Source organism: Pagrus pagrus, assembly GCF_965226575.1.
Source record: "Pagrus pagrus genome assembly, chromosome: 20".
In the NCBI taxonomy this organism is placed as follows: Eukaryota; Metazoa; Chordata; class Actinopteri; order Spariformes; family Sparidae; genus Pagrus; species Pagrus pagrus.
The window spans coordinates 12965794-12978607 of NC_140207.1; the positions used below are offsets into that span (position 1 = coordinate 12965794).

At 42.1% G+C, this 12814-nt stretch overlaps 1 protein-coding gene across 8 annotated transcripts in view; it reads right to left on the reverse strand.

The window, feature by feature from the left end:
- The window catches only part of ncoa2 (nuclear receptor coactivator 2), a 63278-nt gene that overhangs the window by 32248 nt on the left and 18216 nt on the right, over positions 1 to 12814 (reverse strand). For all 8 annotated transcript variants that reach the window (XM_084340167.1, XM_084340170.1, XM_084340172.1 and 5 more), the window contains 2 exons: positions 3749 to 3856; positions 1736 to 1908 (listed from right to left, as the gene is read on the reverse strand). In XM_084340167.1, the coding sequence (XP_084196293.1) occupies positions 1736 to 1908; positions 3749 to 3837 (262 nt within the window). In that variant the 5' untranslated portion in view covers positions 3838 to 3856. The remainder of the gene's footprint in view (positions 1 to 1735; positions 1909 to 3748; positions 3857 to 12814) is intronic.

Sequence of the window (12814 nt, forward strand, 5' to 3'; positions counted from 1 at the left end):
TTGCTAAGTTGGCAGGAGCGGGCAGTTAAGAGTGTAAAGAAAGCTGTAAAACTCTTGGCTATGCCATTACTTTATAGGTGCTATAAAGATGTCATTACTCAACATATTGTCTATTAAGATGCAACAAGCTGGAAACAGAAAAAAAGGCTGTGCTATACTAACAACTCCACCCTGAGTTCAATTAGCAAAATGCATGCAGACAGCATGAAAGGAACAAACAGGGATGAATTAAATGCTTTCAGTAGGAGGCCACTTTTTCAAAGGCCAACAATCACTGCATTGCACCTCTCTGCAGGGCTGTGACACCAATCAGTGAGACGTATTAAGTCACATTAGTGTAATTTAATACATTCACTTATGTCATAATAAAATGAAAATGTATTTTACACGGTAATGATGCTCTCAGGGGGAAAACAATAACAGTGCTATAGAAAGAGAGATTGTGCACCATAAACAAATGTTGGAGCATAACACTAAACGGATGACGGATGAGGTTCAATGAAAAGAACAACCCGGCTGTGGTAAAATGATGAGGACAATAAAGACATCTAAATGAGCTTTCTGTGTGTCCCTGCCTGAACAACAAGTGTAGCGAGAAAAATGAAGGGCAACTGAATTTCAGAACCAAGAGGAGGAGCTGCCGCTAGAAAAAGGTGGCTACTGAGGTCTGAAGAACAAAGCAAAGAAGCAAGAACTGCTCACTGTTTAGCCCTTCCCTCAGTGGTTGCTGTACAAACACAATTACGCCTTCAGAGGCAGGCTGGGGACGTCACTCTAACCTCGCGTAAAAAAAAAAAAAGAAAGAAATGGGAGTGAGGAAAGGAAGGGTTGAAGAGAGGGAGGGAGGGAGGGAGGAGGGACGAACAGACAGTAGCAGGAGTTTGTGAGTGATTTTTGCATCCATTACATAACGCTTAGCTCTGTGAGTCATATGAAACAAGATGACATCATCAGCCGGTCTGATTCATGTAGGCCTCGAATGGGCCGCTCTTTGTCTACCAGTCACTAGGCTGCTTTATCCAAGCTTATTCACAATTTAGTATTTGCCTTGATATTAACCTGAGCAATGTTACAACTATTTTTTGCTATGTTTGGAGCTGTTTAAGTTAAAAACACTGGGGTTCTATTCATCTTGGTCTGTTAAATCCGACATATAAAAAAAGTAAGAAAAACAGACCTCGACTAATTGCTAACAACTACTAAAAGGGAGAAGTTGGCAAGTACAACTGAGCAGGCTGATCCATTTGCCTGATGTTCTGGCTCAGGATGGACGCGGGAAGGATCGGCAGCCAACACACAAACGGCTCTGGTTCATCCACATTATATGATGAGGTGATGGGAGGGAACATTAAATCAATTGTGCTGCCCTTTAATAACGACATCAATTACTGTGCATGGAGCAGATCCCAAACCATAATATTTATGCAGTCTAACGGGAAGCTCCTGCCAACACAGAGCCACCTGTGGCACTTGTGGTTAATATTGGGAGCCTTAAAACCACAACAACATCCTGAGCGTATTCATGATATTGTAGCACCAGATTCACAGAATAAAGCGCTACAAATCAAACAAGTGTGCATGTTTTCACTTCGGCTAGGCTGTATGTTATACAATACAGAAGGTAAAGACCGCAGAGGAACAGATATTGTGATTTAAACACAGCCAGCTGAAATGTAACACAAGAATCTTTTCACTGTTGACATAAAACGTGTTGAAAAAACATTACAGGTTTTACCTTGCTCCTTTATTTGTCTGATCTGTTTCACAGTTTCCTTGAGGATTGCACATTTGTCAGGCTTGACATTGAAGTTGTCGATGTCATTGAAGTTGGCAAAGATCAGCTCGGCGAGCTCTTCGATGTATTTGTTCTCGTGCTCGCGGTTGCGCTTCTCGTTGCTCCGCTTTGGACTGTGGAGACAAGGAGAACAAAGCAGTGAAGAAGACGGTAACAGCAGGAGGGATAAAAAAAACTAAACATGGAAAACAGAGGTGCAGGTGTGGGTATGTGTATGCATTGTAAGAGCAGGCATCTCTCTACATTTCATCGCTAAAAAATTGTGCACAGCATGTTTCCCAAAGCTAAGCCTGGGATAGAGGGTAAAGCGAGGGTCAATTATTCTCCATATGGTTTGAAATATATCTCTAGGCCTCTTCACTGTGCCAACATGGAGCACCGCATCAACAAAGAAACGCCTCATTCTTGAGTGCTTATCTACAGATAAATTATGTAGGTTTATTGTACAGACGTCACCAGTGCTTCAGGGTTAGCTGCCACAGTAACATACAGCCATTCCTGCATCTACTGGGATGCTACTGTAAGCACAGTATTTCAGGATATAAGTAGCTGGAGGTCTAGGGCTGTAACGATTCATCGAGTTACTCGAGTTACTCGATTACAAAAATTGGTCGAGGCAAAAACTCTGCCTCGAAGCGTCGTTAAATTCCTATGACGCGCAGGGATCTTGACTGTTCCACACGGACCTTTGTTAATACTACTGCGTAAAGTGCCGTACACGGACACGGAGAGCCCTCTCCGTCGCCGGAGAGCCGGAGAGCCTGACGGAGAGCCTCTCCGTACTCTCCGGGCGCGGAGTGTCCGTCACTCCGTCGAGGGGAAACGGAGACTGCAAGGGCTGTGATTGGTCCTCTAAACTCACGTCCTCACGCTGGTTCTCCAGCAGCCCGGGGGGGATTGCATTGGTATCCGCCACCACGACGGAGAACTGCGAAGGCTCGAGATGACATGCCAGAGCAGAATCAGTTTGTGCGCGTTTAAAAAACGTAGATATGATATCTGCTTTACAGACAGTTGAGACCGACGTGACATGTTCTCTCTGTCTGTCTGTCTGTAAGTGTGTGTGCACGTGTGTTTGTTTACGTCGGTCCGGAGCTCCTCCCTTCGTAAAACAGAGCGGAGGAGAATTGTAGATGCGCGACGATGAAGAAATTATTAATTAAATGAACACGGTCCGGACCGGTTCTATAGGAAAAGTGACCTTAAATGACTTCTGTTGTGATTTGGTGCTATGTATAACATAAAATTATATATAACACAGCATGCGTGCACACACATAGGTTGCTAGGTTACCATAGCAAATAGGCCTATCCCAGAGATTATATATTATTTGTTAGTAGGTGGTTAGAAGGTGCAATCCCTTTTTGTAATGTTGTTTAAGACAACACTAAGGCAAAATGGCCGTTACTATTTAAGTTTGTATTGATTCATAGTGTTACATGTTATACATGTTTTACAGTAAGTTGAAACTGTATTGTTATTTAATTGTTTGCACTTGCACTAAATGGGTAAATTGCAATAAAGTTTTGGAGCCAAATGTTGGAGGTGTAAGAAATACCTCTGTTTTTTTAAGAAATAAAAGCCAAATGGTTGATCATATTACAGCCACATCATTTTCGTCATGCATTATTTGTTTTGGTTGTTTAAAAATGCAAAAAAAAAATAATAATAATATATATATATATATATATACGATTAATCGATTAATCGATCGATAAAGTGCTAGATTAATCGATTCCAAAAAGAATCGATAGCTACAGCCCTATGGAGGTCTTATAATCTGTAATAGATGATGCAGCAGGGTTTGGAAATGGACAATTTGGCAAAGATGCTAACCACACGCTTGTCCACAACACAAAGTTAGAATTAAACCAAGTACAAATGTCAGTGGGAGAGTCGTTTGGCTGGCTGGACCTGTGTGAATCAACTGTTGGCCAGTGGTACAAGTCTTACCTGGGTCCCAGAAGTTCTGTAGAACATTCTTTACGTTTTCGCGACTCTGCCCTGGCAGGGTCAGACGAGTTTTCACCGACTCCACTCATCCTCAATGCATATCAGCGTCTGGAAAATGAGCACACGGAGACAAAAAACATAAATGCATGAAAACATGTGACATTTGATGGATCTACAGCAAACTCATTGCTTATGTACTGTAGGTGTAGCAGCATGCCCACGTGAGAATCTGCATACAACACACACATTCTCACACACACATTCCAGTGCTGGGGGCACAGGTTGATCCACTCCAGGAGAAATGAGTGAAAATGGAGCGGAGAAAGAGATTCAATCATTTCTCTCTGATGGTGCAGCTCTCCCCAGAGAGACTGAAATGAGAACACGGCGCTTTGCCCACAGCACCAGACTGCGCGCTCAACCATGTACCAAGAAAAACCCATTCGTTACACGATACCGAGCGAAGCCAGCTCGCAGTGAGAGCCGGCTGGGTTCATAATCACAACATGTGTTTGTGTGTGTTTGCCGAGTGCCTCAGAGGATGCTCTACCTGCAGAGGTGTGTGAGTGTCACTCAAAAATCAAACGTAAGGATAATCTCCTGTCTGCTTTGAGATCTTAGTGAGTAAGAATTCATAATGAGACTGCTTTATGCTATCTAAAGTGACAAGCTGGCTGGGGGCTGTTTCTATTACCAACGCCCCACACAGCTCTATCTTGGGGTTTCTCTGCAACGCAAGACGAAATGCCATTAGGTTATAGCATGAGTTTAAGTTGTGTTCTTACTCTAAATCATTCAGAACAACTCCAGAGCGTTCAGAGAGTTGGGGAAGTTTGTCCCTCTGCAGATGTTGAGCATCCATCCTCTTATCCTGCTCCTCCTCTCACCCTGCAAGTTAGTGGAAGGCTGAACTTCAGGCCTTTAAATGAAAGTCAATCAATTATTGATCAAAGTAATGTCTTATTAAATACCACCATCATCTGCACCAAAATTTGGTGCCAGCTAATGGACTCGGATTTCAACATAGGGCGATATCTGCTGCATAGAAGATGTGAACACGTGTTTTCTTGCAAAGCAAATGGTGACATTTAAAAAATATATGCATAGATTTGATTTCTTCTTGGGTCATGCAGCCCTTTGCTTTTAGAGGGTTATGGAGGAAGGGGAAGAAAAAGACACAAAAAGATACCTACATAAAAAAAATGATTTTTCTTTTCTCCCTGCACAGTGCAAAAGGCTGGGGCATGCTGTGTTGTGATACACTCTCAGCCACTCTAACCATGGAAACGGCTGTGACACACACCGCTCGCTGCTCAGCCATTACATAAGGCATAACACAGAGTACAGCACAGCACAATGTAGAGCAGGGGAGGAATAGCGTAGCCTAGCAGAAGCCGGCTAAACTAAAAAGGGAGCTAGTGACCATGCAAACTTGAGTGTGGCTCCCTCCTGGCCTGGAGTGACCTACTTTAAGCTAATGGTAGGGTCTGTGCTCAAATGGATGGAGTCAAAGCAATTGTGATTGGCCAGAGAGCGGCAGAGGAGACTCTGAAGGGCACGATTGGCCTGTACGGCGTATGGACAGGTAATGAACACAAACCTCGCTGTTCATATGTCCTTGCATTATGCTATTTTGAATTCCATCAGTCTGTATGCCGTGGCACTGTGCTGTCCACTGAAATGACAAGTCTCTATAGCAGAGGTTATGCGCTTTTATTAATGACAACAGAAACAGGCCATTAAACTCTCATAGCTAAGTGTCCCCTGTCCGTTCCTATTGGTTGTGCCTGGGCTTTCCAAGTTACCATGGGGATTCTAGACCTGATTGGTCGTGCGCGTCCCGCCGGGCCGGATATGATTGGTTGCCTTCGTCTCCTTGACATGGCAGTAATGATGGGTCAGTGTGCGTTGAGACAAATAAGAGAGACTGGAGAAAGCAGGCACGTCTCAATGACACCAGCGCAGACAGCCAGACAGCCCGGCCAGCAGCAGGCCACTCTTTTTTGTTGCTGGGGGGTCCGATCTTCACACGGGCAGACTAGCAAGGGATTTCTAATCCTAGAGAATGCCCCGGATCTCTGGGCAGCTATAAACAGCTGGGCGCTGGTGTTAGCACTTACTCTACAGAGCTGTGTCACCGAGTTAATTGTCAACATCGGCCACTAGGGGAGAGTTCCTCTTTCTTGCCAGGGCTCTCGCAGGCGACAGTAAGTCTGGAATAAAGTGGACAGTAGCATGTTGCTTCAATGTTTGTGTGTCTTCTCTCGTACGTTTCCTCTATAAAAATCTTGTGTTGTCCTAATTAAAATTAATAATGTAAAGGAGTATGCCCTATAAAACTGCAGATCTATACAGCTGCCTGTTACACACTCGGCCGCACACACTGAGTCATCGGAGACATCAAGGCAGTGACGTTCAGGATGATAATGGAGCTTTCGATGATGACACAGACAATCATGTTTACGGCTTTAAATGCAGTACAGCTCTGAGCTTAGTACGCAATGACGCCTACCAATCTACCTTCAACACAACACATAGATCTGCATTATTCACCTACAACTCCTGTCACTTTATAATCAAAAAAGACAAACACAACAACCAATTTCAGCTCGTTGGACATGGCAATTTAAAAAGAAGCCGAGGGCAAGAAAAAGTCTTGTCTGACAGAACTAAGAGGCTGTTGAGACAAGAGGACAACACAGCTCGAGCGTGAGCGCATGGCAGCTCTTTAACCATCCTAAAAATGAAGATGAATTCTTTAAAAGGGGCACTATGTAGTTTTGGAGAAGAAATTCAAACTCAGAGTTTTAATATTTACAATATTAGTGAGGCAATAATACAAACTCAGAAATATTTATTTTCTCCAGAATGGAATAAACAAGCTGCGCTAAGAGAAAATAAATCCATTTGTTTATTTAGTTTGTTTAGGCATAAACATCAGTCAGGGAAGATCTTACTCTTCCGATTAAATTTCTACCCCAAAACTAAATAGTGCACCTTTACCAACACTACAACACTTACAGTGTACTTCATTTTATTTACTGCACACACAGTAATATAAGGGTTGCGGTTAGGGAGAGTTAATGGCGGAAAAAAAGCCGACTGAAAAGCCTTTAAAGAGACAAAATGACTATTACCCTCAGCACATGTAAAAAAAAAACCTAACATAACTGATAGGGCTAAGAACAGATCCATGCATGCATATAAGGCTGCCATACATTCATACACCTGTGCTGTGTGCGGATAAGTGACTCTGAGCGATGTAGGGTAAGTGGGGGCTGGGTGAGTAGCCTCATTATGTTTAGGACTGATTGGCATATTCTGAAAGGCAGCTACCAAATATTGCGTTCATCAAGCTGTCAGCTCATTTAGTTCATTAGTATTGTAAGATGAGACATATGGTCCATCAGTCACTGCAAGCTACCGTATGTTAGTCATAGGCGGTGTGAAATAAACTGAGCTTGAGTACTGAAGGGAAGTTCTTCAGCTTCCATTAGAGTAGGAAAGGATAACGAGAAAAGGGTAAAGGGAGAATGCACAGATATGTCGTCATATTACGCTTTTTTGTTTTTTTCCTCTCCTTCAGTGTTTTATATATATTCTTGTGCATGTAAATGATCTTGAAAATTAAAAAGGTCGAAGAAGCTCCTCTCTCCCACAGAAAACACTGCTCCAGAAACGCCTCGTCAGTAGTCCCGCCTTTAATTCCCTGACTTTGTGACATCACACTACGTCGCCGTGTCACATATTTGCATAATTTATGCCAAGCGGCTAGTTTGGCACGTAAGAATTAATTTAGCACAGCTGCTCTGTTGTTGTTAGCGGTGCTGGCTCAGGCATGTGTGAGCTGACTAATCAGAGGAGATTGGGTATTCAAGAGTGGGGGGCTTAAATAGACAGGAGCTAAAATAGAGCATTTCAGACAGAGGGGGAATACAGTGCTGCAGCACCGGACAGTGCAAAATAACTGATGTGTTTTTTGAGAACTGAAGCATGTAAATCTATTCTAGTGGTAACCCAAAATAAAATTAGGAACCTGGACATGAGCATCATATGTCTGCATCTATAATACACGTTTATTTTGGTGTGGAACTGTTTTAAAGCTCAATAAAAACAAGCCTTTGATTGGAATTTCTCCCATTTGTCCTGGACATTGAAATCTTCCGGAAAAAGAAACTCTAATAGGGTGGATGCATTTTACACTTGAAGTATGAGCTGCTATCAACAGTTTGTTTGGCCACCTGCTTGCTGTTGCTGGCTTTTGATCACTGGGGAAGCACACGCCGAAGATCTGACTGGAAACCAGGCCGGGATCATGATGTTTATTGGGGCAGATAGCCTTTGCATGTAGTTGTTTTGCACCTCTAAAGATGCGTTGAGCTTAAGTTTCCTCTTACATAAGTGTAGTAAACACCTCTAGCCACTCTCTCCCCACCTCTTCCCATCTCTCTCACGCACAAACACACGCTTATAAGACAGTGACCATAATTGTATATTTGTGTGGTGGCAGGTCAGCCCTGCCAGTGTGAACTCAACACTTCTCACTTCATTACAGGTTTTCATCTTCTATTTGTGGGACTGACTCACCGGGCTAAATGAAGGGTTAGGTTATTAAACGACTGTAAACAACCACAAGTCTGCCTCAGCAACACAATATTGAAGATCTTCCAATATCTCACGTGTGTATTGAGACTGATGCACCACAAATTAGATTTAAATACCTCCTTAAAAAGCTGAAATATGCAAAATATGTAATATTTACTGTGAACTGTGCGCAAACAAGAAAAAAAGAACACACACTGATTAAGACACAAGTTAAAGTTTGGGAGGGGGAAAAAAATCAATTGACTTTGAAAGCACCAGATGCACTTGAGGGAAGTGATCATAGGTGTGTGTCATTGCTTATGTCTTGGGTGTCACAACAGCAGACTCTGCAGGACTGAGCTGGAGCCAACCAGTCTGGCGAGGGAGGAATGTAGAGACAACAAGGGGCTGCTGCTGCTGCTGAGACAACATTTCCTCCTGTCAAACTCAGCTGCTACAACCTGTACATGACATGCTGTATCAGACTGCACTAAACACCTCAAAAGTACAACAAATTAATCCTTTGGCTGTACCTGTAGGGCTGACAGAGTACATATCACCCAGTAGAGGACATGGGGAAATTTACTTTCCAACTGTTGAGCTGAGCTTAAATAGTGATGCTGGCGGCAGACAACATGGTGCTGTTGGCCGCAGGGGGGGCGAAAACCAGCCAGGATGGTATTATGCTGCTATTGTCCAAATTTCAGGAGTTCATAAGCCAAATATAGAGTCCAGGGTCTGTTTTGGAGCTGTATCACTGGGATGCCATCTCCTGTGTGTCAGTTTCACAACATGTTTGATAGAGGCATAAATATTGAGATCGCTACTGAATCTTGATGATAGGAAGTAAACTTTTTTGATATTGAGAGGTGTGACAGACAAGGTGATTGATCACTAATACCAATAAATTAGCCAATCATTTTTTAAATTTAGTACCATAATGTGACTATTACACACAGAGAAAGAGTATGAGCCTCTTTTGTGTGATAATTATTCAACTACATCATTTATTGACTTTAAGCAAATTCATTCTGTGAAGATCTGATCATATTTTTTCATCATGTTATCAGGTTATGGTGGCTAGTTTCTGTTAAAACAGTCAGACAGGCGTTAATGCAATAATAACTATAAAACTATGTTTATTATTGAGGTCGGAGTTCTTGGTAATGTTTTAATTGACTTCAATATACTGGAATGTGTTTATAATATTTCTCCCCTCTCGTGTTTGTAATAGTGTTGTCTCAATACTGGAATTTCTAACTTTGACCCAACACCTTGAAAAATACTGATATTCCATACCATGTTCTATACCACAGGTAAAAATTGACAACATTGGGGACGTACAATTTTAGATTTTTTTATATAAATATAACAAGGCTTGTGTGCTGTGTGTTAAGCACAACAGCATCTAAGTTAATTTACTACTGGAGGAGATGGGGCTACATGGTCTGCAGCAGTGTGTGTGTGTCAAGTTGCTGTCGCAGAGAAGAGAAAGTGAAAAAGCGCAGCAGTTGTTGTATTGATACTGCAAAAAAAAAAAAGAGTACTGAAACTGTTTCAAATATTAAGATTAATATGTAAATGGAAACAAAACATTAGAAACACCACTCAGTTGAATGCCGTCCAGTTCATCACCTCTACAAACTATAAGCTCAATATATGAGACCTCTGTGACTGTGTAAATCAAAACTGAACATTATTACCTTTGTGAAGGAATTCATGGCTGAGCTGATGATTAGATTTGACAGGTGTATCTAATAAATTGGCCACTGAGTGTATATTGAAATAAATTAATGGCTTTATTAGAAGGATGCAAATTTTTCTTTAATTGATAGTCAGCTGCCTTATCAATAGATTATCGGTTAAATCATTAATTATAGAAGAAATATGTTGGATTTTGTTTCTATTAGAAAACTTTTTTAACCTCTGAAATGATTAGGTACTTGAATAATAACATCATTTTAATGGCTGGGCTGCCATCTTTCACTATTCAACAACTGGCTAAACAAAATCCAACCCATATTGAGAGCTACTAAATAGCTAAAATGTAATATCAGTTTGATTAGAATCACTTTTTCTATTATTTAAATGACAAAGTATTTGTATATGAATTAAATACAATTTCTCATACCGTATTTTGTATTCAATTTCCATATAGTTGATGAGCAAGTAATTGTAATTTGCAGCAGGATACCTTGGGCGGCTGTGGCTCAGGAGGTAGAGTGAGTCGTCAAGTATCCTTGAGCAAGATACTGAACCCCAAATTGATCCTGATCTATCTGGCTAAATTATTAATGGGGATTAATCGACTTCAACGATAATCATTACCATCTCTACTTTGATATTATTGTGATACTCATTTCAGCCTCATCACTCAACTGTCGACCACGTAAATGTTTCTTCCAGATTAGATGCATCGGTATACCTTTGTAATGACTTGTAATGAAAAAAGAAAAACAAAACAAAAATACTGTGCAGTTGTGATACCGCCTTCTAACAATCACGTCTAACTACTACTACTAGACCGCTTTTCTTTAACAAAATTCAGCTGCCAAAAACCACACATAGTGAGCCAGGCTGTGTGCACATCACCAGAGGGGGGCCTTCAAAAACACTGAATCACCAATTCCAGTCATAGTATAATGGAGGGGGGGAAAAAAACGGATGTAGAGGGGGTAGAAGAAAAAAAAAAATCACCGTCTGATTGCCAAGGGGAGAGGGCATGTGCCAGTGCACCATTCCTGTAATCATGTGGGTTAGCAGGGCTTTGATTATACAGACACACCCAGTGCTTCTGGAGCTCCGAGAGTGCTGGGCATGACTGTGCATTAAACTGCATCAAAAGCTATTGGGGGAGTGTTTGAAGTCTCCTGCACTACAATAATGAGGGGCCCTTCCAGAAAGTGCAAAACCTCTGTGGGGCACTGAACAATGTCTTGCTGGTGTGTAATTTGTCCTCACATGGCTTCTTGGCACAACAGGCCCCCCGAGAGAATCGGAGAACAAGAGCGCACCGATCAGGAGTGCTTCTGCAGGGCTGCAACATGGGCCATTTATTTCTCCCCGAAGTGAACAGGAAATCATGACAGGGGAGGGGCCCAGAAGTCTCATTTTACATCTCAATATTTGAGAGGGTGAGAAGAAGTGCTGAGAGAGCCAAAACACACAGAAACACGCTGGAACCACGTCAGATGGTATTAAAGACAAACATGTAGCTACAAAAAATGTATCAATTTCAACTGAACGCGACTTGGGTGGGGGTCTGCAGCGAACTCTGACCTTGCTGACAGCTGCCGTTACCTTGAACCAGATGTTCTGATATTGAGTTTGGGTCAAAGCAGAGGCACGGGGAGGAATGTGATGATGGATTGAAAGAGATTAAGAGCAACGTGAATTTGAAACCTTGAATCTTTGGGTGAATTTTAACAAGACTTGAGTGATGGGCATAAAGAGGAATCAGATCGATGACAGCGAGCGAGGCTAGGGAGAAAAACTGAGTGTGGAGAGAGCAAAGGGAAGATGAGGAAACAAAGGGAACAAAAATAGGTCATGGGCCTTTTTCACAGAGAAGGTTCACTGAGTGTATGACGTTGTGTTCAGTAGACCGTGGGTTTCACTGCTCAGAGACTGTATTACCATATACATCACAGCTAAAGAACAGAACTATATTATATAAGTGCCTGTAATGTACTCTCAGTTCTGTCCTCAAGCTCACTCTCCATCACTTGCCTACAACTACATGCCTACATTCAAACCTCCACAGCTGCCTTGCAACTATGTATACAAATCTGCTTTATTAAAATGACAAAAACACAAACTGTTGACGTAGTACACAGGGAGGAATGCGTCTGTCTACTCTAGAATCACTGCAAGGTAATGGCTCTAAAGTGCCGGAGTGCAATCCCCCTCCTCCCCATTTACTGAAAGCTGATCATGCTCATGAATCTTTAACACTGGCAGTCACTTCAGGATGTCGCAGGATAGGAAGGGGAGGGCTTTCTGTATAATAAGCACAGAATGCTCTGGCTGTCAGAGAGAAACACTCAGAGGAGAGGAGAGCTCCAATCAACAAGGGGAAGAGAGACCAAATTGATTAACTGGTATAAATAAGCACCTCTCCACAACAATCTAGTCAACAATTCATCTGTGGCCGAGAGCGCTGCCTGAGGGGAGGATTCAGATGTCACTGTGGAAATTGCATTATTGTATGAAGTTATGTATAGGGACATTCTGAGCGGATCTGATCGGTAATTCAAGTCATTTTCAATGAATCAATACTGATCAATACTGCCAGATATCCTTTGTTTAGTGTAACACAGTGTGCTCTGGGTGTCTTAGCTGTCAAATACCTTGTTGTGCCCTGTTAAAAAAACAAACAAGTGAACTGTAGAGTGGCACAAACAACCAGCCAACAGTTTCAATGAAAGATGCTGATGCTCTGACAGTGCACAGCTGCTTTAAACAAATACTTTTCACTTTGGT